The sequence below is a fragment of the Capra hircus genome, chromosome 1 (assembly GCF_001704415.2).
Source record: "Capra hircus breed San Clemente chromosome 1, ASM170441v1, whole genome shotgun sequence".
NCBI lineage: Eukaryota > Metazoa > Chordata > Mammalia > Artiodactyla > Bovidae > Capra > Capra hircus.
In genome coordinates, this window is record NC_030808.1 from 58,404,728 (window position 1) to 58,431,949 (window position 27,222).

General features: G+C 40.7%; 1 protein-coding gene across 1 annotated transcript in view; it reads right to left on the reverse strand.

Annotated features, from left to right (window-relative positions):
- Positions 608-27,222, reverse strand: part of CCDC191 (coiled-coil domain containing 191) — a 97,293-nt gene continuing 70,678 nt past the window's right edge. Inside the window, exons 14-17 of the mRNA XM_005674941.3 lie at positions 20,718-20,861; positions 15,358-15,510; positions 14,704-14,849; positions 608-2,007 (exon numbers count right to left, since the gene is read on the reverse strand). Of these exons, the coding sequence (XP_005674998.2) occupies positions 1,863-2,007; positions 14,704-14,849; positions 15,358-15,510; positions 20,718-20,861 (588 nt within the window). The 3' untranslated portion in view covers positions 608-1,862. The remainder of the gene's footprint in view (positions 2,008-14,703; positions 14,850-15,357; positions 15,511-20,717; positions 20,862-27,222) is intronic.

The window sequence follows — 27,222 nt, forward strand, 5'->3', positions numbered from 1 at the left end:
AGTTTCTTGCTAACTAGGTCATTTTCTAAGTTATTTTCCTGTGTCTCTTCAGAAGGTTTCTGTAGGTAGGTAAAAAGTCCTTGCTGAAACAATCAGAATGTGGACTGCTAAGACTCAATTTCTACTGATGCTGGAGGTGAAATCAAAGTAAAAATAAAGCTTAAGAGAGAAAACTTAAGCTTTCTGCAGTTTATTTAGACCCCTGGCACGTTTATTTGAGGGATCCACCCTTCCTTATCTACTGACTTGGCATTAAAACAAAATTGGTATTTTATTTCTGACTGCTAATATCAGCCAATGTGCTAAAGATAAGTGAAAACAGATTGTGATTTAGACAGGAAGAGGTTAACTATGAGTTGCTTTTAGTCCCATTCCTTTAGCGGCCATTAGTCTTAGAATTTTTAGATGATGATTACAATCATATTAAAGGAAAAGATAAGTGAGAATAGGGAGACTGGAAGAAATAAAGCTCAATATAGTGGTTTTTTTTTTTTTTTTTTTTTGTATCTGAGTAAAGCATAATACATCTTCCATAGAAGAAGGATATGTCATTTTGTAGGTGGTGTAGCTAGATATCCCTTCTAGGAAGTAAGAGACAATAACACGATTTATTGAACAACACACAGAATTTTATTGCCAACTCAAATTTTAAGCTTACCAAATAGTTGTAGTTACCTCAGGGCTGCAAGAGACTGTCTTCACTTTACTGTCTGCATTTATTGCCTGAATTTGTTGTTATATGCATGTACTTTGTAATGAAAACTTTTTTTTCTAGCAGGTAACTCTTTCAGACAGTTCACAGGAGTGTTGTGTCAGTCTTTACATTCTTTAGCACCTTAAAGATTAAAACATTCTCTGAATTCAAGATAAGTACCCTGATGCTGGGAAAGACTAAAGACAGAAGGAGAAGAGGGCGACAGAGGATGAGATGGTTGGATGGCATCACTGATTCAATGGACATGAACTTGGGCAAACTTTGGGAGATGGTGAGGGACAGGGAAGCCTGGGGTGCTGCAGTCCAGGGGGTTGCAAAGAGTTGGACACTACTTGGCAACTGAACAACAAGCTTGATACATAGATCAAGCTGAGCTGAGGATTAGAAGACAGATTGAATGTGTTATTTCAAGTTTGCAGCTGGAAGCATGAGCCTACATTTTAACAGACTGCTGGACGGCCTTTGATAGTCTTTGCTTTTGGACTTCTCTTCACATTATAAAAGTGCACTGAGGAGAAGTATCTTTGGTGGCCTGGTTTCTCTGAAATCAGGAGATGCTGCTATCCTTTGTAGTGGCTTCCTGGAGTACCTTTTGATCCACAGTTTTCCATCAGGTGGGCAAAATGGACAGGGTCTGGCAGAATGCCTGTTGCTGTCGCTGAGGGACTAGACGACTGGCCCTCCTTTTCTAAGTACCCACTATTTTTAATTTCTATTGAGTTAAAGTTACATTGGTCAGCAATTCACAGTAAGCTATAAGGACACATTTCCCTGCACAGTCTTAGGGAAACAAACATCATAAAGTTTATGATACTAAAAATATATAGGGTACATCTGAACAGCAGAGCCGAAGACTGTTCCTTTGGATGGTCCTGCTGTGATAAATGCTTTAGTGGACTGATTAGCAATCCAAGATAAATCAAAGAAGGAAGTATACATTCACAAAATAATTCCTTTGATCCAAAAAGTATGGGACAGAACATAAGCCAGATGTTTGCACGTATACGTGGGTCGGTGGAGGTAACCCACACACAGACTGACGAAACTCCCATTGTAAGCACTGCACTGCGCCTGCGCGGGCTGTGGCCCCCTGTCCACCACAGGCTCCTTACCCAAGGGCTGAGCATCTGAGTGCTGTGCGGCCGAGTCACAGCAGTGTGAACATCTGGAAATCTGGGAGAATTTCAGCTACCTTCCTACGGAGCTGCTCTCGCCTCTCTTCTTTTTCTCTTTCCTCTTTTGTATATTTTGCAAACCTCTTCCATGTCTGAAACGTGATCCAGAGAATCCTCCTTTAAGAATAAAAAGAGAAAAAGTGATATACTGAGGAAAAGTTAACTTTCCATCAAACTGCGCTGAAAATTTTTAACAGTCACCTTTATTGTGAATAAAATGTTATAGGAAAGGTACGGAAGTGACAGTTGGGATTCAGACAGTATGAGCACGGTGAAGAAAATGAAGCAACAGAAGTGGGTGGAAGTGACTGGCAGGTTATTCTCTTCTGTCAGGTGGTCAGGGGAAGCCTCTGTGAGAAGATGACATCTGAGCCGAGCACCCGGTGGCCTCCTGAGTGCGCCGGCCAGGGGAAGCACTCCTCAGGGGGTCTGGCCCCAGCCTGCACCTTATGGGTGAGGTGAGTCTAGAGAAGCGAGGGCTTGAGCAGCCAAAGCGCTTATGGTGGAGATGCTGGGAACCTGCGTGCGACCTGTGCAGCACACGCCAGTTACGAGCATTGAGGTCCTGGTACTTGGACAGACATGGTTTAAAAAGCCCACTGAGATTTAAAAAACCTCACCTCCAACGGTCTTGAATTTTAGTTGAGGAAAAAACACCCTTGGGTCAGGATCTGAAAACATGGTCCAGAGGTCTCTGCTCACGTGTTGAAGTGGGGGTGTCTGTTGTCATAGGGAGGCAGGCAATGGCCTGTTAGGACAGCATGACTATGGGATTCCTTAGTGCCCACTCCAGCTCTGCCCCAGGGACAGAAAGGTAGCCCAGTGTCTGCCCAAGTAGGGTTTAACCTGGCGAACAGGTCACCTCAGTGCTGCAGGGGGGCTACAGTGGTGGAGATCCTGCAGGGTCCTTGCTGCCTGGTCTAGTGGTGAGGAGCATCAGGTTTTGAAAGAGATTATGTCTGAACTTTTAAACATTTGATATATGACTGTTTCATTTGTATTTTTAGTGACATTTATTGTAATATCACATACTGAATATAAAGTATTTGTTAACTGAATGCTAATTGTTCATAATCTCCAAAACCTTTTTTTCATGTTATTTTTCTTTATATTAATAGATTCCTACAAGATATTGGCAAGATACTGGGTGTGATTGCTGTGCTATACAGTAAATACTGTTGCCTATTTTATGTACAGTAGTTTGTGTCTGTTAATCTCATACTCCTAACTTGTCCCTTCTCCCTTCTTTTTCTCCTTTGGAAACCGTAAGTTTGTTTTCTATGTATGTAGGTCTGTTTCTGTTTTGTGTATACTTTCATTTGTATTATTTGAGATGCCACATAAAAGCGGTATAGTATGGTATTTGCTTTTCTCTGACTTAACTCACTTAGTATGACACTCTCTAGATCCATCCATGTTGCTGCAAGTGTCACTATGTCACTCTTTTTCAGTGACTAGTTAGTATCCCATTGTGTGAATGAAGAATTACTCGGCCATCTTCTTAAGCCAGTTATCTGTTGATGGGCACTTGATTTGCTTCTTTCTATGTCTTGGCTATTGTAAATTGCTACTGTGAACTTTGGAGTGCATGTATCTTTTTGAATTAGAATTTTCATTTTTCCTGGATATATACGCAGGTGTGGGGTTGTAGGATCATATAGTAGCTTTAGTTTTGAGAGGGTAACAGGTAGGAAGGCTAGGGGTCCCCAAGTAGAGGAAATAAACTGCACATGGCAGACTTTTTTTCTTTCTCTATTCAAAATTAAAAGGATTCTTTTCAATTCTGTGTTGTCATGGCAACACCTGGTTCTCCCTTAACTTTTCTCAAACCTTGAGTTAATCAATGTTTTTCTTATGGAAATATTTTTCTTAAGCTATGTTAATGAGCTATGTATTTGCCTTGGAATCTGCCTTTCTTCTAGTGGGTTAGGCCTAAAGACTCAAACCTTGAACCTATAATTCAACAAACCAGAATGTCTTACTCATGGAAATGTTCTCTTAAGGTATGTTAATAAAACTATATATTTGCTTGGACACCTGCCTTTCTTTAAGATTCAGGTCAATTGTTTTAAGGTGGGGGGGGGGATGACTTACCTTGTGCCAATGCTATCTCAGAATGCATGTTGTGGGAAAGGGGCCTGATGCAGCTCTGTTTTGAGGGGATTCTTTATCTGATCAGCAGCTTGCTAACAGATATATAACTCCTTGCTAAAAACTAACAAGGGGGGCACTCTTTCTGTCCCCTTCTGAAGTCTGTGTCAGAAGCTGCCTGTGTTCCTTTATACTTTCATAAAACTTTATTACACAAAATCTTAGAGTGATCAAGCCTTCTCTCTGACTCCGGATCGAACTCCTCCAGAGGTCACGAATCCCCCTGTAGCTCATGGCTCGCAGCTGCAAACTTTCAGTTTCATAAGGAACCTCCATCCTTCCATAGTGGATGCACCAGTTTACGAGTCCCATCAACAGTGTACAAGGTTTTCTCCACAGCCTCTCCAGCATGTATTCTTCATAGACTTTTTGATGACAGTCATTCTGACTAGTGTGAGGTGATACCCTGTAGCTTTGATTTGCATTTCTGTAATAAATGAGGATCTCTTTTTGTGCCTGTTGGCCATCTGTATGTCTTCTTTGGAAAAGTGTCTCCTTAAGTCTTCTGCCCACTTTTTGATTGGGTTGTCTTTCTATATTGAGTTGTATGAGCTGTTTTATATTGGATGTTAACCCCTTGTTGGTCACATGATTTCAAACATTTTCTCCCATTTTGTAGGTTCTTTTTGTTTTGTTGACAATTTGCTTGTGCAAAAGCTTTTGATTAGTTCTGATTGATTAAATTTTGCTTTTATTTCTTTGGCCTTGGGAAACATTGCTATGATTTATGTCAAAGAATGTTTTTACTATGTTCACTTGTCTTAAAGTGCTTAAACCATTTCATTTATATATATGGTGTGAGGGAATGTTCTAATTTCATTGATTTACATGTAGCTGTCTAGCTTTCCCAACACCACTTGTTGAAGAGACTTTTTTTTTTCCCTCCATTGTATATTCTTGCCTCTTTTATCACAGATTACTTGACCATAGGTGCGTGGGTTTATTTCTGGTCTATTTTGTTCCATTGATTTGTAAATCTGTTTTGTTTGTTTTGATTACTGTAGCTTTGTAGTATTTATTGTCTGAAGTCTAGAAGGGGTTGCCCCTCCAACTTTGTTCTGTTTTCTTAGAATTGCTTTAGCAATTCTGGGTGTTTTGTTGTTCCGTATCAATTTTAGGATACTACTTCTGTGAAAAGTATCATGGGTATTTTGAGAGGGAATACATTAAATCTGTAGATTTCTTTGGGTAGTATGGCCATTTTAACAATATTCTTCCAATCCAAGAGCACAGGATATCTTCCCATTTCCCGAGTCATCTTCGATTTCCTTTGTCAGTGTTTTATGCATTTCTGCATATAGGTGTTTCACCTCCTTGTATGTTTGGTCTTAGGTATATTATTTTTAAGATGAGATTTTAAACAGGATAGTTTTTAACGTTCTGGTAGTTCACTGTTAATGTAAAGAAATGCAACAGACTTCTGTTATATCATTTTTTTATCCTGTTACATTGCTGAATTCATTTATTCTAATAGTTTTTGTTTAGAGACTTTGGGTTCTCTGCAGTGACAATTTTACCTCTTCCCTTCAAATCTGGATACTTTTATTTTTCTTGTCTGATTGCTGTGGCTAGGACTTCAAATTTGATACTGAAAAGTGGTGAGAGTGAGCATCCTGTCTTGTTCCTGAATTTAGTGGGAAGGCTTTCATTTTTTCAGCACCGAGTATTATATTGGCTGTGGATTTGTCATAAATGGCCTTTATTATGTTGAGATATGTTCCCTCTGTCCCCACTTTGGTGAAAGTTTTATCATGAATGCATGTTGAATTTTGTCAAATGCCTATTCTGCATCTATTGAGATGATCATGTGGTTTTTGTCTTTTCTTTTGTTAATGTGGTATATCACACTGATTTGCATATGCTAAACCATTATTGTGATCCTGGAATGAATCCAATTTGTAAATTCTGTCTGAGTATTGCTACCCCACTTTGTTGTTTCTATTTGCTCCCCTTATTTTCAGTCTGTGTGTGTCTTTTGCCCTAAAGTGAGTCTCTTTTTAGGCAGCATATTGCAAGGTTTTGTCTTTTAAATCCAGTCTGCACTCTTTTTTGATTAGAGCATTTTGTCTATCAACGTTTAAAGTAATTATTGATCGGTATACACTTATTGCCATTTTTAATCCTTGTTTTCCAGTTGTTTTTTCAGTTCTTGTTTTTCTTTTTTGTGGTTTAATGATTTTCTTTTATAATATGCTTTCCTTTCTTGTTTCTGTGAATCTGTTGTGTTTTTTGATTGTGGTTATCATGGAGTTCAATTATGTTGACCAACCCAGAAATATATCTTCTTGTTTTAAACTAATAGTCATTTAAATTTAAACACATTCTAAAAGATCTATATTTTTATACTCTCCTCACCCACGTTTTGTGATTTTTATGAATTACTTCACATCTTCATGTTTATCCTTTTATTGTTTATTTTAGTTATAATCTCTTTAAAATTTTTTTCATTGTTTTTTAATCTATGTACTGTCCATTCTGAAGGAGATCAGCCCTGGGATTTCTTTGGAGGGAATGATGCTGAAGCTGAAACTCCAGTACTTTGGCCACCTCATGTGAAGAGTTGACTCATTGGAAAAGACTCTGGTGCTGGGAGGGACTGGGGGCAGGAGGAGAAGGGGACAACCGAGGATGAGATGGCTGGATGGCATCATGGACTCGATGGACGTGAGTCTGAGTGAACTCCAGGAGTTGGTGATGGACAGGGAGGCCTGGCGTGCTGTGATTCATGGGGTCACAAAGAGTCAGACATGACTGAGCGACTGAACTGAACTGGCTTATTTCAGTTCAGTTGCATCCAACTCTGTGACCCCATGAACCACTGCACGCCAGGCCTCCCTGTCCATCACCAACTCCCAGAGTCCACCCAAACCCATGTCCATTGAGTCAGTGATGCCATCCAACCATCTCATCCTCTGTTGTCCCCTTCTCCTCTTGCTCTCAATCTTTCCCAGCATCAGAGTCGTTTCCAGTGAGTCAGCTCTTTGCATCAGGTGACCAAAGTGTTGGAGTTTCAGCTTCAACATCAGTCCTTCCAGTGAACAGCCAGGACTGATCTCTTTAGGATGGACTGGTTGGATCTCCTTGTAGACCAAGGGACTCACAAGAGTCTTCTCCAACACCACAGTTCAAAAGCATCAATTCTCTGGAGCTCAGCTTTCTTTACAGTCCAACCCTCACATCCATACATGACCACAGAAAAAACCATAGCCTTGACTAGACGGGCCTTTGTTGGCAAAGTAATGTCTCTGCTTTTTTAATATGCTGTCTAGGTTGGTCATAACTTTCCTTCCAAGGAGTAAGCATCTTTTAATTTCATGGCTGCAATCACCATCTGCAGTGATTTTGGAACCCAGAAAAATAAAGTCAGCCACTGTTTCCACTGTTTCCCCATCTATTTGCCATGAAGTGATAGGCCTGGATGTCATGATCTTAGTTTTCTGAATGTTGAGCTTTAAGCCAACTTTTTCACTCTCCTCTTTTACTTTCATCAAGAGGCTCTTTAGTTCTTCTTCACTTTCTGCCATAAGGGTGGTGTCATCTGCATATCTGAGGTTATTGATATTTCTCCTGGCAATCTTGATTCCAGCTTGTGCTTCCTCCAGCCCAGTGTTTGTTTCTCATGATGTACTCTGCATATAAGTTAAATAAGCAGGGTGACAATATACAGTCTTGACATAAGACTTTTCCTATTTAGAACCAGTCCGTTGTTCCACGTCCAGTTCTAACTGTTGTTTCCTGACCTGCATACAGGTTTCTCAAGAGGCAAGTCAGGTGGTCTGGTATTCCCATCTCTTGAAGAATTTTCCACAGTTTATTGTGATCCACACAGTCAAAGGCTTTGGCATAGTCAACAAAGCAGAAATAAATGTTTTTCTGGAACTCTCTTGCTTTTTCGATGATCTAGAAGATATTGGCAATTTGATCTCTGGTTCCTCTGCCTTTTCTAAAACCAGCTTGAACATCAGGAAGTTCACAGTTCATGTATTGCTGAAGCCTGGCTTGGATAATTTTGAGCATTACTTTACTAGTGTGTGAGATGAGTGCAATTGTGCGGTAGTTTGAGCATTCTTCGGCATTGCCTTTCTTTGGGATTGGAATGAAAACTGACCTTTTCCAGTCCTGTGGCCACTGCTGAGTTTTCCAAATTTGCTGGCATATAGAGTGCAGCACTTTCACAGCATCATCTTTCAGGATTTGAAATAGCTCAACTGGTGTTCCATCACCTCCACTAGCTTTGTTCGTAGTGATGCTTCCTAAGTTCCACTTGACTTCACATTCCAGGATGTCTGCCTCTAGGTGAGTGATCACACCATCGTGATTATCTGAGTCGTGAAGATCTTTTTTGTATAGTTCTTCTGTGTATTCTTGCTACCTCTTCTTAATATATTCTGCTTCTGTTAGGTCCCTACCTTTTCTGTACTTTATTGTGCCCATCTTTGCATGAAATGTTCCCTTGGTATCTCTAATTTTCTTGAAGAGATCTCTAGTCTTTCCCATTCTGTTGTTTTCCTCTATTTCTTTGCACTGATCACTCAGGAAGGCTTTATCTCTCCTTGCTATTCTTTGGAACTCTGCATTTAAATGGGTATATCTTTCCTTTTTTCCTTTGCTTTTCACTTCCCATCTTTTCACAGCTATTTGTAAGGCCTCCTCAGACAGCCATTTTGCTTTTTCGCATTTCTTTTTCTTGGGGATGGTCCTGGCTTATTGAAGTGATCTTCAATCCTTAACTATATATTTGGTCTTCCTATTGGGAATTTCCCTTTTCTAAGTGAATTCTTTCCATGTAGAGAAGACCTTCCAACATTTCCTTTAGGTTAGGTTTGGTATTGCTGAATTCTTTTAGTGTTTGCCTGTCTGAGAAATTCTTCTCTCTTCTTCCGTTTTAAATGTTAATCTTGCTGGGCAGAGTATCCTAGTTCACAGATTTTTCTCTTTCCGAACTTTGAATATATCAGGCCACTTTCTTCTGGCCTGCAGGGAAATCAGCTGATAGCTTTATGATTTTTTTTTTAAATTGTTTTTCTCTTGCTGCCTTTAGAATCCTAAGCTCTGCCATTTTAATTATGGTATGTCTTGCTGTGGGTCTCTTTGGGTTTATTCTGTTTGGGACCTTTTGTGCTTCCTGTACCTGAATATCTTTTTCCTTCTTTAGATTTGGGAAGTTTTCAGCCATAATTTCTTCAAATACATTTTTGATCCCTTTCTCTTTTCACTTTCTGAAATGCCTGTTACGTGTAGGTTGGCACGTTTTATATTATCCCATAGATCTCATATGTTGTGTTCATCTTTTTTTCATTTGTCTGTTTGCTATTCTGATTTCCATTATTCTATCTTCCAGATAACCTATTCTGCTATCCATTGCTTCCAGATTGCTTTTTATCTTGGAAACTGAATTATCTTTGATTGGTTCAATTTTTTTTTTAGTTTCTAGTTCCTTGTTATAGTTCTGTGTTTATAATATTTCTTAATTTGGTTAGCATTTTTATTATTATCAATACCTTTCTGAACTCAAGGTCTGGTAGAGTGGTGAGCTCTGTTTTATTATTAGTTCTTTTAGGAGACTTCTCTTGCTCTTTTAATTGGGAGTAGTTCCTCTTCCTTTTCACTTAACTTTTCTGTCTCCATGTATTTAGTTACCCCTGTGGTCTTGAAGGAGTATTTCTGTGTGAGAGACCCCTGTGTAGACTGTGTGTCCAGTGTTTTTGGTGAGAGAGCAGGTTTTGATATGAACGCCAGCCATGTCTGTCCTCAGAGTGTACCAGCCATTGTCACCTTGATGGAGGTGTGGTTTTGATCTAAATCCAGTGCAGGGGCAGGACTTACTTTCTGCTCTGTGGCAGTCACTACCCTGTCAGGCTACCAGTCGCTGGAGTAGAAGCCCTGAGGATCAGGTTCCATTCCCCTTGAGTGCATGCCCTGCCCCAGAGGAGGGGAGTGCTGGAGTAAGTGGGGCTCAAGCACCTACAGGGCACTGATGTAGCACCTAAGTAGGTGACCTGGGCCTCACTCAGATGCAGGCCAAGGTCTCTTTCCCCACTGTGTTTGTCCCAGATCTAGTGCAAGCTGTAGTGTGCAGTGGGTGGGGCCAGTGCATTTGCTAGGCTGGAGCTGAGGGTCAGGGCACTGTGGCTGCAGGAATTGAGGTATCTGGGCTGCTTCTGTGGCAGCCTTGTCTCAGGACCTCTCTGCCCCAGACCCAATGCCACGGTGTGGTGTGGAGTGGGAGGGAGTTGGGGTGCTATGGGAGAGGGACCCTGGTGTGCTCCTGTGGCATCGCTGGAGTGAGCTCTGACAGTGGTCACCACCACCCTACTTGGATCACATCCCCCTGAGCAGTCCCTAGATGAGCCTCCTCCCTGGGCCTGGTTGACTGCCATGCAGTGCAGGGGTGTTCACCCCATTTGGATTAGTGAGTCTGGCAACGCAGCAGCTACCAATGCAAGGCTCTCTCTGCCCTGGTTGTTGGCAAGCCAACTTACGTGCACTCCTTGTGAACAGAGTTAGGCTTCTCCAGCCCTTCTCTTTATTCCAGTGATTCTCTCAGCAGCCAAAGGGGCTTGTCTCCTCTGCACAGAACCCCAGGACTGGCATGCCCAGACTATAGCTCAGCCTACTCATTCCCCAGGGCAAGGGTCTGCCCATAGGGACCTTCTCTTCCTTTCAGATCCACCCCCAGGGGCCCAGGTCCTGACCCAGTACCTTTTTCCTGTACTGCCCTGTTAAGTGGAGATCTTTCTTGCAACTTCGGTTGTACAGAGTTCTTCTGAAGGTTTCTGTTAGTGTTCTGTGAGAACTGTTCCATTTGTAGACATATTTTTCATGTGCTTGTGGGGAGAAGTGAGCTCTATGTCCTCCTACTCTGCCATCTTGATCCATCCTGAACTGAATTTTTATCAGGCAAAGAAAAGGCTTTCCTAGAAGAGGGCATGTCTTGAGTAAAGGCAGAGGCAAGAATAGCTAAGTTTATATTTTCATAAGTAGTGGCATGCTGCTGCTGCTGCTAAGTCGCTTCAGTCGTGTCTGACTCTGTGCGACCCCATAGACAGCAGCCTACCAGGCTCCCCCGTCCCTGGGATTCTCCAGGCAAGAACACTGGAGTGGGTTGCCATTTCCTTCTCCAAGGCATGAAAGTGAAAAGTGAAAATGAAGTCACTCAGTCGTGCCCGACTCTTAGTGACCCCATGGACTGCAGCCTACCAGGCTCCTCCGTCCATGGGATTTTCCAGGCAAGAGTACTGGAGTGGGTTGCCATTGCCTTCTCCGAAGTAGTGGCATAGATGGGACTTATTCTGGCTTCTTGACCTTCTAATGAAGCACCCCCTAGAATGCATTTCAGCCCCCATTAATTTTATGGCTGGTAGTTGATGTTTCTGATAATGCTGATTTTTTTTTTTTTTTCTTTTTTTTGGTGGAGGTATTACTGTTCTGTTAAAAATGGCCAAGGAGTGGAGCTGCTTCATTTTATTTCTTCTTTCATCCATCTAGCATCCATTTCGACCACTGATAGCTTCCTGTACTTGGCTCCATGACCCCCACTACCAGACCTTGACCCTATCTCCCACTCTCACCTGCTTTTCACACCTTTTTTCTGGCAACACTCCCATTTTCTGACTTCTGCATTTTAGCTACTACTGTTCTATCCTAACAACTCTGCCTCTTGGGGGAATTTTCTGCCTACATTTGTCTTCCTTCCTCTGAACTCCTAAAGCATATGGTCACATTCACTTATTTTGTGCTTATTTATAGTCTTACCTACCTACCCATCTATATCTGTCTATATCTATCTACCTTCCTACATCCATTCACCTGAGGTCCTTGACAAACATTCACAAACTCCTTGACAATTTGTGTGAAGTTGTATGTAATGTGCAGATGTGCATTTTCTAGAGAGCAGGTCTGTGACTTTCATTACTGCCTCACAGGGGCCTTTGATTGCAAAGTGGTTAAGAACTACAGTATCAAGGCAATACCAGAAAAATAAGAAGTACTAGTTCAGTTGAGAAGAACTGGCCAAGTACATAGCTAAGCTCTAAATGCAGAACTACACGAAAACTACCGATAATGAGAGACTCATGTCTGGAGACATCTCTTAGTCCTGCCATGTATAAAATATCAGATTTGTTAACATTATAAACCTATCCAATTACAAATTATATATACCTAGAAGTGATTCAGATATGCAGAATTAAACCTCATGGTCTTGTTTGGAATCATCTTTCTCAGTAGTACTGAGATTTTTCTTCTACAGCTTTTCTGTACAATATTCTTTCATTCAAATAAAGTTGAATTAAGAACTCAATATCAATTTTTAAGTGTTAAAAGTTCCTTTTAAAAAGATCTGTGACTAAATATTAGTGTCACTGCAGCAATAAAACATCCATTCATGTACCAAAAATCTATCATGCAACCATGTACTAGGCTTTGTCATGCTGAGGACACAGCTGCAAGCAAGATGTGATGGGGACTGACCGATGATAAACATGTAAACAGTAAAGGACAATTTCAGGGTCTCCAGTGCTGTGAAGAAAATAGGGCAGGTTACTGGACAGGAACGAATGCAGGCAGTTGGCGTGCTTTTGAGAGGAAACCTGATTGGTGAGGAGCTCTGGGCCATGCGAGAGCTGTGACGCAGATCGAGTGTTTGTCCAAGGAACGCTGGAGGCGGCTAGTGGGGCTGGACCGCGTGAACAAGGTGCGGAGCAGGAAGAGACGAAGTCTCTGCAGTACTTTTACACCAAGTAGCTGTTGGCTGAGATTCTTGTGGACTGCATGGATTCACACACTGATTTTGTTACTTTACACTCTGAATAGGACCACTATCTTACTATTGTATTTTAGTTTACAAATCAGATTGAATTAGAAAAGTGGGGAAGAAGACTAACTTAGCAAGAAGAGAATGATTTAGAGTCAGAAAGCCTCAAACCTGATCTGGAGTCCAGGCTCCACCATCTGTTATTTGGGCAATTCACTGACCAAGTGTAACTTCAGTTTCTTTACCTGAAAATGCAACTCCTGACATACCACGACCCCCTCCGAAGCCTACACTCATCAGGTGAAACAGCGTGTGTGAAAGCCCTCTCACTGCCCCCATGTTGCATCAGGCAGCTGCCTCAGTGAATCTCTCAGTCTGTTTTTGGCAGCTGAGAAACAGAAAACACAGATTTGGACAAAAAGGGTATTTAATAATAATGTATTAAAAACAAAAAAACAGAGCTATTATTTTGGGTCAGCAGTGCATTAACTGCATTAACTGAGGACCTCTGTTACCTTGTTTAGTCCTCACAACAACCCCATAAAATGGTCTGCAGTTATCCTCATTTTATAAAAGAGGAATAGGGAGGTTCAACTGTGAGCATTTATTCAGAGGCAGGCCCTCTGAATACCTTCATTCATTGCCTATTTATTTTAGACAAAATTAAAATCAACTTGCTTATGTTTTCCCAGCCCACAGATTTTAGTACTTATAAATTAAACAAGGTTTTGCTAGAGGTGGGCACTGCACTGGCAACATGATAGAAACACATTAAAAAAAAAAAAAAAGATACACACACACCACATACATACAAATGAAAGCAAAGCAACCAAAAATGAATCAATACAGTGAGAAAAGGGACATACACCTTCACAGCAGTCTTCACACCTCAGAACATGAAGGTGAAACTCAACATTAACTGTAAGAAATGACATTAAATAACCAATAAAGGACAAATCATTTACTTACTTTCCAACGGAAGTACCTAGTGAAGTTTAGAATATTTTTATCCAAAATGCCTAAGACTTAGAAAACAAATAATGTACTTGGTGTTATTTGCTCAGTCATGCGACCCCATGGACTGTCCTCTGTCCATGGGATTCTCCAGGCAAGAATACTGGGGTGGGTAGCCATTTCCTGCTCCAGATGATCTTCCCAACCCAGGGGTCGAACCCAGGTCTCCTGCATTGCAGGCAGATTCTTTACCATCTTGAGTTACAGGGAAGTCCTAGTGTATTTATATGGAATAGTTTAAATAAGTCATTACTGTATTATAAATATTAACAGGACATATGATTCTACTTATATAAAGCTCCAAGTCTTGACTTCATACTTTGGAGGTAAAAATAAAAGGAGTGCAAGGACGTGTTTACCGTAAAGGTCGGGAGGGTAGTTCACCTCTGTGAGGAGACGATGGTACCCGTGACTAGGGAGGAGCCCGCGGGGGCTCCTGGGGCCAACAGAGTCCTACTCCTCAACCTCAGGGGTGGTGACGGTGGCGGCAGCAGTGTCATCCCCTTTACAGTGCGCATTAAGCTGTGCTGGTATGAATTAAGCACTTTTCTATATTTGCGTTGTATTTCACAATAAAGAATATTTGAAAAAAGAAAAGGTAAAACTATATGACAAAGAATACAGTGCCTCTGCTTCTGCGCCTTTGCGTGTATTTCACATTATTTTCTGACCCATCCTGTGAGATGGGAGGCAGGCATCATCTTCCTCCTCCTCTTCATTTTAAAGAGGGGGACCCTGGAGTTTCAGGGGGTTACTCCCGTCTTTACCCACAGAGTCAGGGGGCAAGCTGGGGCTGCCAACCCGGCCAGGCATCTCTGAGTGGTCAGCTCTTCTAGCCTCTGCCCCAGGCAACTGTGAAATTGCGAGTGAATTTTCAGAGATGAAAACCTCACCTGTCACTGTGTTCCACCGCAATCTGGTACTTGTTCTGAGAATCGACCCTGGCCTCCCTGACCATGTCACGCCAGGCCCTGAAAATCTTCTTCTGAAGAAAATGTACGCACAGTTTTCTTACTTCTTCGTCTAGATCAATCAGGTGCTGGGGATAAAGACGGGGGAAAAGTGAGGCATATAATATCATAGACAAAAAATTGGAGCAAATAGTACGAGAGAGAAAGAATCAAAACAAAGGACACTGGAGGCATGAGGAGGATATGGCAGCCAAGGCCATATCCTCTGTCATGGAGTAAAAAGATAATAATGGAATCAGAGGGGTAGAAACCCTTCTAGGACCAAGGGGGCAGGTTCCTAGTAAAATCACTTGAGCAATTATGGGACAAGAAACAGTATAAAAACAAAAGCTGAGGTAGTGACACATTACAGTTTATATGGGTACTCTCTGTGTGAAAAGAAATGTGCTTAAGGTTTTATACTAACAAAGAACTGATCTGACATTTTCAAATTCAGTTCAAAGCAATGGATTGAATTGCCTCTTCTATATTGTTCTTGAAAAGAACATAATGACTTGACATCTGGAGTACACCTACTTTTCTTGCATAGGGTTGGGCAGAGACATGTATTTAAAACTCTCTTCTTTGTGGCCTTACCTGTAGCCAGCTCCGGATAGCTCTCCTAAGCAATATTTCTGAATAAAATTGATCAGCCTGGGCCATCTTCTTAGCCAGGCTTTCCTGACACCACTGGAACCAGGTCAGCAGGCATTTCCTCTGTAGGGTCAAAGAGTGATGCTCTTTGGCCACCTGGACAATGTTTTAAATGAGAAAAGGAAATTATCTCTTATATCCTAAATCATTTAAGGAAATACACATCACCTCGGCAAGTGATGCTGTAAACCCCACGTAGGCAGTTACTCTCTTAAGGACATTCATTTATGTCCTAAAAACTTTGACTGTATTATATGGGGATTTTAGATTCACAGAATGCATAGCCTTTCAATACTGACTCTGAAGACCACAATGACTGGCTGGTTATTAAGGAAATGGATAAATAACCTCCAAAACCATTAGGTCACTTGTATTGAGTTTTGAAGTGGGTGGCTGGCAACAGTCTGTTTTGATCTCCAGGAGCTTGGGCAGCAACTGCATAACAAACCTCTCTATTATCTACTTAACCACTGTCTAATTGAGGAAGTGCCAATACTTTCAATTTGTTTTGCAGAATGAGCTGTCACTAGCATTGAAATTTAGACATTATCAGTAAACCACAGAATCATTTGATAGAAAAATAACATGATGAATAATTTAATGTCTTACCAACTTAAAAGGCTCAGAGTATCATTCTATCAAAATAAACATACAACTCTGACTTCATAGATTTTAAAAAGTAACTGTTCCATTCTTTCAAGAGGTCAGAGGAAAAAGCCTTTCTCTCTTCAGTTCAGTTCAGTCTCTCAGTTGTGTCCGACTCTTTGTGACCCCATGAATCGCAGCACGCCAGGGCTCCCTGTCCACCAACAACTCCTGGAGTTCACTCAGACTCACGTCCATCGAGTCCGTGATGCCATCCAGCCATCTCATCCTCTGTCGTCCCCTTTTCCTCCTGCCCCCCAATCCCTCCCAGCATCAGAGTCTTTTCCAATGACTCAACTCTTCGCATCAGGTGGCCAAAGTATTGGAGTTTCAGCTTCAGCATCATTCCCTCCAAAGAAATCCCAGGGCTCATCTCCTTCAGAATGGACTGGTTGGATCTCCTTGCAGTCCAAGGGACTCTCAAGAGTCTTCTCCACCACAGTTCAAAAGCATCAATTCTTCGGTGCTCAGCTTTCTTCACAGTCCAACTCTCACATCCATACATGACCACTGGGAAAACCATAGCCTTGACTAGATGGACCTTTGTTGGCAAAGTAATATTTCTCCTTTTCAATATGCTGTCTAGGTTGGTCATAACTTTCCTTCCAAGGAGTAAGCGTCTTTTAACTTCATGGCTGAATCACCATCTGCAGTGATTTTGGAGCCCCCAAAATAAAGTCTGACACTGTTTCCCCATCTATTTCCCATGAAGTAATAGGACAAGATGCCATGATCTTAGTTTTCTGAATGTTGAGCTTTAAGCCAACTTTTTCACTCTCCTCTTTCACTTTCATCAAGAGGCTTTTTAGTTCCTCTTCACTTTCTGCCATAAGGGTGGTGTCATCTGCATATCTGAGGTTATTGATATTTCTCCCAGCAATCTTGATTCCAGCTTGTGCTTCTTCCAGCCCAGTGTTTCTCATGATGTTCTCTCTTAGTCCTCTCCAGAAAACTGGGCATGTTTTCTAAGCCTTGTCTCACCACTGAGCAATGTGAATGTGACTGACCTGAATGAGTCCCTTGGTAGTCACACGTACTGGCCAGTCACACACACTCCCAGGAGGTCTCTGTGGCACCTGGGAGCCAAAAGGCAAGAGGAGCCAGAAACACACTGCCTCCTACCCTCCCTTAGAGGAAAACACAAGAGAACCAGCGAGAAAAAGATAGTCAGAAGATGCCTTTAAAATTCTAAAAGTGGTTATTGGAACAAATGGAATACGGTACATGTGAGTTGTAGGGAAAATGCTAAATAACTCTTCTGAAAACAACACAAAATGCAGTATAAAGAAGCCAGTAACTGTTTAACTAGATCCTCTTTCATTCTTAATTTTTTCTATCCTTTCCTGGAAGTCAACTCTGATGGACGAAGCAGCTACTGCTTCCTCTTACTATTCTCCAGCACTGTTACTTTTTTCTGTTTTTTTAAACTTTTAGCTGGTGGTTGGTATCTACATATCCCTCTGATTCCTACCCAGCACAGAAGACATGCCTGAACAGGGCAGGATTTTTGGAGGAAGGGGTTGCTGAGTTCCCTCCTAGCTTTGCGACCAATGTGCTATGTGACCTTAAGCAAGTGAGTTTTCCTTTCTGAGGCTCAGTTTCTTTACAAGTTGAAAGAGATGGGAGAGGATTACTAGTATTCTAACATTCTATTATCCTGTGTGGTAGGCTGAACAGTGGCTCTCAGGATGGCCACAGGCTAAATCACTGGAATCTGCAGATATGCTACCTTACAAGGTAAAAGGGATTTTGCAGATGTGATTAAGTGAAGGATCTTAAGATGGGGAGATGGTCCTGGATTATATGGCAGAGCTCTAAATGTAATCACAAGCGTTCTTGTAAGAGGGAGGCAGGAGGAACAGCATCAATATGAGATGTGACATCAAAGTAAGGGATCAAGAGAGAATCAAGGAAGGGGCGATGGGCAGTGAAATGCAGGCAGCCAGTAGAAGCTGAAAAAAGCCAGGAGACAAGATTCTCTGCCGGAACCTCCAGGAGGAACTTGTCCCTACTGACACTTGGACTTAAGCCCAGAAAGTCTGATTTTGGACTTCTGACTTAAACAGAAATTTAAGATAATAAAATTTGTGTTTTAAGACACTGTGGTAATTTGTTACAACAGTATAGGTAACACACTTGTTGTTCAATACAGACTAGAGAGGTGGTTCTCAAAATGTGCTGCTAAGACTACTTGGATCAGAATCTCCTGGGCTACTTTTTTTTTTCTTTTGAAAAATGTTTTTGGCCATGGCACGTGGGATCCTAGTTCCTTGACCAGGGATTGAACCCGTGTCCCTTACACTGGAAGGTGGAGTCTTAACCACTGGGTCACCAGGGAAGGTCCTAGACTACTTTTAAAAAAAATGCAGAGTCCCTGACACACCACCCCCACCGCCCCGGCCAACAACCCAGAGCTACTGAGAACACCTGGGGGTGGGAACAGGAACACGCATTTTTACAAGCTTTCCAGATGGTTTCATGAATAGGAAAGTTTGGAAATGCTGGATTCATCTCTGTGTTTTTCTGGGTTTAATTAAGTTTTTCTATATTTAAAGCCTATGCTGTCATTTTGAACTCAAACTCTGGTTTCTTTTACATTCTTATAAATAAATTTTTAAAAACTTAATTTGGGGGTCTTCCTTGGTGGTCCAGTGGCTGACTTCAGACTCCCGGTGCAGGAGGCGTGGGTTCCATCCCTGGTCAGGGAACTAGATTCCTCACGCCTCAACTAAAGATCCTGCAAGCCACAACAAAGACCCTGCACGTGGCAGCAAAGATCCCCTGGAGTACTGCAACTACAACCTGGTGCAGCCAAATAAATATTTTAAAAAATTTGGTTATTCACGCTAGATTATTTTCTTCATAAATTTTATACCTTTGATTTTATTCAGTCAAAAACAGGGCCAAAAAAAAAGAAGAGCTGATAAGAATATAAGAGTGAGTTATTCCCTCTCTGCTTTTTGTGTATTAATAATTAAAAACAAAGAAATAGACAAAAGCCAGATAAAACAAGGTGCACATAAATGGATAGCAAACTATTTGATATGACTAATCTTTGTGGTAGTATATTATAAGAAGCAAACTTCCATTCAAATTTCATTTCCACACTTGTTTACTCAACAGATTAAGGCTTGGCCCTCCCATTTCATTATCGGGAAAATAGTGTGGTTCAGCTGGTAAAGAATCCGTCTGCAATGTGGGAGACCTGGGTTCGATCCCTGAGTTGGGAAGATCCCCTGGAGAAGGGAAAGGCTACCTGCTCCAGTATTCTGGCCTGGAGAAGTCCATGGACTGTATAGTCCATGGGGTCGCAAAGAGCTGGACATGACTGAGTGACTTTTCACTGTGGGGCACAGATGGGGCAAAGCCTCCAATAGGAGCGCTCCTCATGCCCTTAGGCCTGACCACCATAAATTGGCCTCCTTAGCTGGTTTGGGATACTCAGTAGTTCCAGAACACTAAGAGGCATTAAGAGGCAGAGGACAAAAAATCGGGGACACAGAAAAACAGTATGGAGGGCATTTAGAAAAGATAAAAAGGAAAGAAAGTGTGAAAATAGAAGAGAACAAAGAGAATGAAAGGTGAACAGATTGGCTAGGGGAGGAAAAAGAGTAACCTGAGTCACATTCACAAAGGTATAATCTTCAAGGATTCTTACGATGTAGAACATTATTGTTCATCTTTAATCCTAGTTTTCACAACCAAAAATATGAGCCTTACTTTTCAGTATTCACTTGGCCAAATGTATAAACAAGAGTGGTCTAACTAGTATGTATTACTGACCTTTTTATGAAACAGAATTCTACGGATAACATTTTATCTATTTTGAACTTTTGATTATTTAGTTAAATGCTCTGTTCTGTGCACTGGATAAATTTGAATTTCAGTGATATTTGATTTATCTCTGTATGGTAGAATGGATTACTGTTCCTGATAATAGGATTAGACACCCATAGCTTGCTTGTGATTTCATCCTGTCTCCCAATGGAGTAGATAGAGCCTCTTTCTCCCCTCAGTGACTCTGAGTTTGGCCCTATGACTTCCTGTGGCCAATGGAATGTAAGTGGACATGATACAAGCCCAGGTTTCATAAGCGTTTACATAATTGGGTTTGGCTTTTGTACTTCAGACATTTGCCAGGTGAAGGTTTCCCCTGAAAAACAGCTGGAGCCAGTAAGAGAGGCTGTGGAGGGACCTGAACTCAACCTAAACTTTCTCACAAACATGCCTGTAGGAAATAAATACTTGGCTTGTAAGCCACAGAATTTTAGGGCTGTATGTTAGGCAGCTTTATTGCAGCAGAAACCTGATGAGTATACCTTATGGTAATGATTTTTCCTTTATTACCTAGCTAGCTATACACTGCTGTTTTAGCTACACACTGCTAAAATTGAGAGGCCTCTATTCATCCTGCCTTGGAGGTCTCTAATAAAAAATGAACTCTAGTTTTTTCTAATCGATTCAGTTACAGAAGTCTTTACCTACCTTGGAAGACCAAATTCAAACTGTTATCTGAAACAAATAAATATCCACACTCAATTCATTTATCTTTCTGACTTTTAAATCCCCAAACAACCTCAAGGCCTAATTGGGCGTTTATTTGAAAGTCCACCTGTTGAGTTGCGGCGGGGGAGGTGGTTAAGAGTGTGATACTCTACCTGGAGGTTTTGCTTGCTTCGCATTCTTAGCCTCTTCCAAGGCTCCAGACCTTTATTTCTTAGCAATACCCTTTCATAGTGTTCTTTGGCTATTGCTTCCAGCTGCTGGTTCCTCTTAATTCTCTTCTGCTTCTCTAGTTCTTTCTGGAAAAAAAAAAGTAAAAATGCCAAGGAGGTAACAAAATGGTGAGATAGGAGGCTACTAAACTTCCTTCCTCCTTTGGATGCACTGAATGTATAGCTACATAAGGAGCAGTTCCCTCTGAAAAAAATCCATAAACTAGCTGTGTGACTTTTCCACATCAAGCAAATGAGAAAATACCCACACTGATACATCAAAAATACTGACAGGAAAGACTGAGCCACAGTCTCACCATAAACTCCATCCCTGGCTCAGTGCCATATAATTGGGAGAGACGGCACTGAGCCATCCCAATCCATAGGGATTCCTCAGTGTCTCCACGAGGAATGAAGGGTTTGGACTACACTTCTAGCATCCTGATTTTAAAGATAACCATTCAAGCAATGGATGGGCCCCCCCAAACACCTAGCTCTGAAAGCCAATAAGGCTTGTGTCCATGAGACACACAAGACTATAGCAAACAAAGAAACAGGTCTTAATGGATGTGAGGTACTCACTGTGGCTATGCTCCTACAATCAGTTCTGAGAAATCAGGCAAAAAAGTCCATCACCCAGGTTTTCCCTGAAAGGAATGTGACTGCATATTTTATAAGCTGCTGCTTGAGGGTTCAGATTCTAATTTAGCTTGCATCTAGGAGCTGGCTGAGATCCTTCCTAAAGGCTGAGAGAGCCTTTAGGTACTTCCTCTTCTTTCTCCCTCTGGCTCATTCCAAAGGTAAAACCAGATTGCTAGCATTTCTCTGAAGGGAGCTTATATACATGTTGGCTTATACACATGTTTTAGACGCTAACTTCAGTGACCGTCACCTGAGAGGGATGGGCCTCTGGGCTTTGATAGCCAATGGAACTTAGAATCACAAGTCCCATAGGACTATGGCAAACAAGCAGGTTTTAAATAGGCACAGAAAGACTCCAGCCCCATTGCCTTGGCCACCCAGCCCCAGGGCTATACACCAGGGCTCAGTGAAAGGGAGCAGGAAAAACACACATCTCCTAGTTTCTCCCTGGAAGGGGCTTAACTATATATACTATATATATATATATATATATATAAAATACACTTAACTACATATATCTACATATATCTACATATATACACACACACACACACACACACACACACACACTGAGCATAGGTGCTGCTTGAGGGTACAGATTCTAATCAGTGTGCATCAAGGTACTGACTGAGATCCTTTCTTTGGGGACACTGATAAGTCTGGACACATACTCAAACAGGCGGAGTTACTAAAGACAAAGACAGTGGCTTTGACAATCAGAAAGGTTTGAGAGACAACCAGGAATCTGGGCCAGGCTGACTGATGAGTTCATCTTCTTGAGACCACTCTGTCAAGACTAGGAGAGGTGACTGTTTAATGTACAGAAACCAACACAGAGAGTCAAGAAAAATAAAGAAACAGAGAACTATGTTCCAAACAAAAGAGCAAGATAAACTTCCAGAAACCAATCTTAATGAAATGGAGATAAGTGATTTACCCAATAGTGAAGTCGCTCAGTCATATCCGACTCTTTCCGACCCCATGGACTGTTGCCTACCAGGCTCCTCTGTCCATGGGATTTTCCAGGCAAGAATACTGGAGTGTGTTGCCATTTCCTTCTCTAGGAGATCTTCCCAACCCAGGGATTGAACCCAGGTCTCCTGCATTCCAGGCAGATGCTTTACCATCTGAACCATCAGGGAAGTCCAATTTACTCAATAGTGTTTTCAAAATAATGGTGATAAGGATGCTAACTGACGTCAGGAGAGCAATGCACAAAGTGAGAATTTCAACAGAGAGAGAAAACATTAAAAAGTACCAAACATAAATCACACAGCTGAAGAATAAAATAATCAAACTGAAAAATTCAACAAAGGGGTCCAACAGCACACTAAACTGAAGGAAAAAAGATTCAGCCAGCTTACAGACAGAACAGTGGAATTCATCCAATCAGAGAAATGAAAAAATAATGAGAAAAAGTGAAAATAGCTTAAGGGACTAATGGGATATCATCAAAGGGAGAATATATATATTATAGGAGTCCCAGAAAGAGAAAAGAGAACAAAGCTTATTCAGAGAAACACTGGCTGAAAACTTCCCTAACCTTGAGAAAGAAACAGATATCCAGGTTCAAGAAGCCCAAAAAGTACCAAATAAGATGAATCTAAAGACACACGCACAAAGACAGTTTAAATTGTCAAAAATTAAAGACAAAGAATCTTAAAAACAATAGAAAAAAGTAACTTATATACAAAGCCATTCCTTATACACTGATAGTACAAAACTGTCAGTGGATTTTTCAACAGAAACCTCGCAGGCCAGAGAAGTGCGATGTTATATTCAAGTGCTGAAAGAAAAAACTGCCAATTAAGAATATGCTACCCAGGAACAGTGTTCTCTAATCAGTAATATGAAAATATATTAAAGTATAAACTTACTAATAAAGGTAAATATATTGTTAAATGCAGAATACTCAATATTGTAATGGTGAGTCACTTAAAACTCTAGTACAAGTTAAGACAAAAGTATTAAAAACAACTAAATAATTTGATATACAATATAAAAAGATGTAAAGTGTGACAGTAACACAAATATGGTGGCAGAAGTGTAAAAATACAGAGTTTTTGTATGCATTCAAAATTATCAGCTTAAAGACTGTTATGACTACAAAATGTTTTATATAAGCCTTATGGTAACCACAAAGCATAAACTTACAGTAAATATACAAAATATAAATCATAGCACAATACATATAATCAAAAGAACTCAAGAGAGGAAGAAAGGAAAAAAAGAAATTACAAAACAGCTAGAAAATAATTAAAATGGCAAAATAGCAAGCCAACACCTATTAATAACTGCTTTAAATGTACATAGATTAAATCCTCATTCCAAAAACACAGAGTAGTTGAATGGATAAAAACATAAGACCTGACTATATGCTTTCAATGAGAGGCTCAGTCCAGCTTTAAGGACACAACAGACTGCAAGTGATGGGATGGAGAAGATATTCTATGCAGACAGGTAGTTTGGATTGTAAGGAGAGCAGGGGTAGCTGTATTTATATCAGACAATATAGACATTAGGCCTATATAAAACTATAACAAGTGACATTATGTCATGATAAAGAAGTCAGTCAAAAGGATGTAACAAGTTAAATGATATGCACAACACTGGAGCACCTAAATATATATAAAGCAAATATTAACATTTTGAAGTGAGAAGTAGGCAGAAATACAATAATAGTAGTGGATTTTGATAAGCCACTTCCAACAATGGACAGATCACCCAAACAGAAAATCAACACAGACATACTGGACTTAAATAACAAGTTAGATGGAATTAATAGATATACACAGAACATTTTATCCACTGGCAGCAGAATACATATTTTTCTCAAGTGTACATGGAACATTCTTCAGGATGGATCATGTTAGGCCATAAAACAAGTCTTAATAAATTTTAAAAGACTGAAATCATATCAAGCATATTTTCCAACTTCAATGTTATAAAATTAAAAATCAATATAAGAGGAAAACTGGAAAATTCACAAATATGTGGAGATTAAACAACATGATTCTGAACAACCAAGAGTCACAAAAGAAATCAAAAGGAAAATTAAATAATAAAGAATCTGATAAAATGAAAATGGAAACAAAACATACCTGAACTTATGGGATGCAGCAAAAGCAGTTCTACTAGGTAAGTTTAAAGTCTTACATTAAGAAAAAAGATCTCAAATAAACAACCTGACTATACACCTCAAGGAACTAGAAGAACAAGCTAAGCCCAAAGTTAGCAGTAGGAAGGAAATAAAGATTAAAACAGAAATAAATGAAATAGAGACTAGAAAGATGATTAAAAAGATCATAGACGCTAAGAACTGTTTAAAAAAAAAAACCAAAAACCCAGACAAACCATTAGCTAGACTAAGGGAAAAAAAGACAAAGTCAGAAATGAAAGACATTACTACAGAAAACTGAGAAATAAAAACTACTATAAACAATTAAATGCCAACAAGTTAGATAACATAAGAAGAAATGGACAGATTCCTAGAAACATGCAACCTACTATGACTGAATCATGAAGAATCAGAAAACTGAACAGACTAATTCTGATAAAGAGACTGAATCAGTAATCAAAATCTTGGATTTGACACCAAAAGCAAAGGCTGCTGCTGCTAAATCTCTTTAGTCGTGTCCAACTCCGTGCTACCCCATAGACGGCCGCCCACCAGGCTCCCCCATCCCCGGATTCTCTCCAGGCAAGAACACTGGAGTGGGTTGCCATTTCCTTCTCCAATGCATGAAAGTGAAAAGTGAAAGTGAGGTCGCTCAGTCGTTTCCGACCCTCAGCGACCCCATGAACTGCAGCCCACCAGGCTCCTCCGTCCATGGGATTTTCCAGGCAAAAGTACTGGAGTGGGGTGCCACTGCCTTCTCCAAAAAGCAAAGGCAACAAAAGCCAAAATAAATGAGCAGGACTACATCAAACTAAAAAGCTTCTGTACAGGAAGGGAAACCAACAACACAATGAAAACGAAACCTATGGAATGGGAGAAAATATTTGCAACCACATACCGAGTAAAGGGTTAATATCCAAAATATACAAGGAACTCATATAACTCAAAAGCAAAAAAAAAAAAAAAAAAAAAAAACCAAAAAAAAAACACAACAAAAAACTCATTTGAAAACATGGGTAAAGGATCTGAACAGACTATTTTCCAAAGAAGACACACACAAGTGCCAACGGGTATGTGAAAAAGTGCTCAAAATCACTAATCATCAGGGGTATACAAATTAAAACGACAATAAGCTATCACCTAACACCTGTTAGGATGGCAATTAACAAAAAGACAAGGGATAACAAATGCTAATGAGGATGTGGAAAAAAGGGAACCGTTGTACACTGTGGAGGAATGTAAACTGGTACAGCCACTAAGGAAAACAGTATGGATAAATAAATTACAAATGAACTACTCAATAAATTACAAATGAACTACTATATTACCCAGCAATCTTACTTCTGAGTATATATCCAATAGGAAACAAAATCACCATCTCAAAGATATATGTGTCAGTTCAGTTCTGTCGCTCAGTCGTGTCCGACTCTTTGCAACCCCATGAACCACAGCACACCAGGCCTCCCTGTCTATCAACTCCTGGAGTCTACCCAAACCCATGTCCATCAAGTTGATGATGCCATCCAACCATCTCATCCTCTGTCCCCCTTCTCCTCCTGCCCTCAATCTTTCCCAGCATCAGGGTCTTTTCAAATGAGTTAGCTCTTTGCATCAGGTGGCCAAAGTACTGGAGTTTGAGCTTCAACATCAGTCCTTCCAATAAACACCCAGGACTGATTTCCTTTAGGATGGACTGGTTGGATCTCCTTGCAGTCCAAGGGACTCTCAAGAGTCTTCTCCAACACCACAGTTTAAAAGCATCAGTTCTTTGGTGCTCAGCTTTCTTTATAGTCCAACTCTCACATCCATACATGACCACAGGAAAAACCATAGCCTTGACTAGATGGACCTCTGTTGGCAAAGTAATGTTTCTCCTTTTTAATATGTTATCTAGGTTGGTCATAACTTTCCTTCCAAGGAATAAGCATCTTTTAATTTCATGGCTGCAGTCACCATCTGCAGTGATTTTGGAGCCCAGAAAAATAAAGTCTGACACTGTTTCCACATCTATCTACCATGAAGTGATGGGACTGGATGCCATGATCTTAGTTTTCTGAATGTTGAGCTTCAAGCCAACTTTTTCACTCTCCTCTTTCATTTTCATCAAGAGGCTCTTTAGTTCCTCTTCAGTTTCTGCCATAAGGGTGGTGTCATCTGCATAACCAAGGTTACTGATATTTCTCCTGGCAATCTTGATTCCAGCTTGTGTATCCTCCAGCCCAGCATTTCTCATGATGTACTCTGCATATAAGTTAAATAAGCAGGGTGACAATATACAGCCTTGACATACTCCTTTTCCTATTTGGAACCAGTCTGTTGTTCCATGTCCAGTTCTAACTGTTGTTTCCTGACCTGCATACAGGTTTCTCAAGAGGCAGGTCAGGTGGTCTGGTATACCCATCTCTTTCAGAATTTTCCACAGCTTATTATGATCCACACAGTCAAAGGCTTTGGCATAGTCAACAAAGCAGAAATAAATGTTTTTCTGGAACTCTCGTTTTTTTGATGATCCAGCAGATGTTGGCAATTTGATCTCTGGTTCCTGTGCCTTTTCTAAAACCAGCTTGAACATCAGGAAGTTCACGGTTCATGTATTGCTGAAGCTTGGCTTGGAGAATTTTAAGCATTACTTTACTAGGGTGTGAGATGAGTGCAATTGTGTGGTACTTTGAGCATTCTCTGGCATTG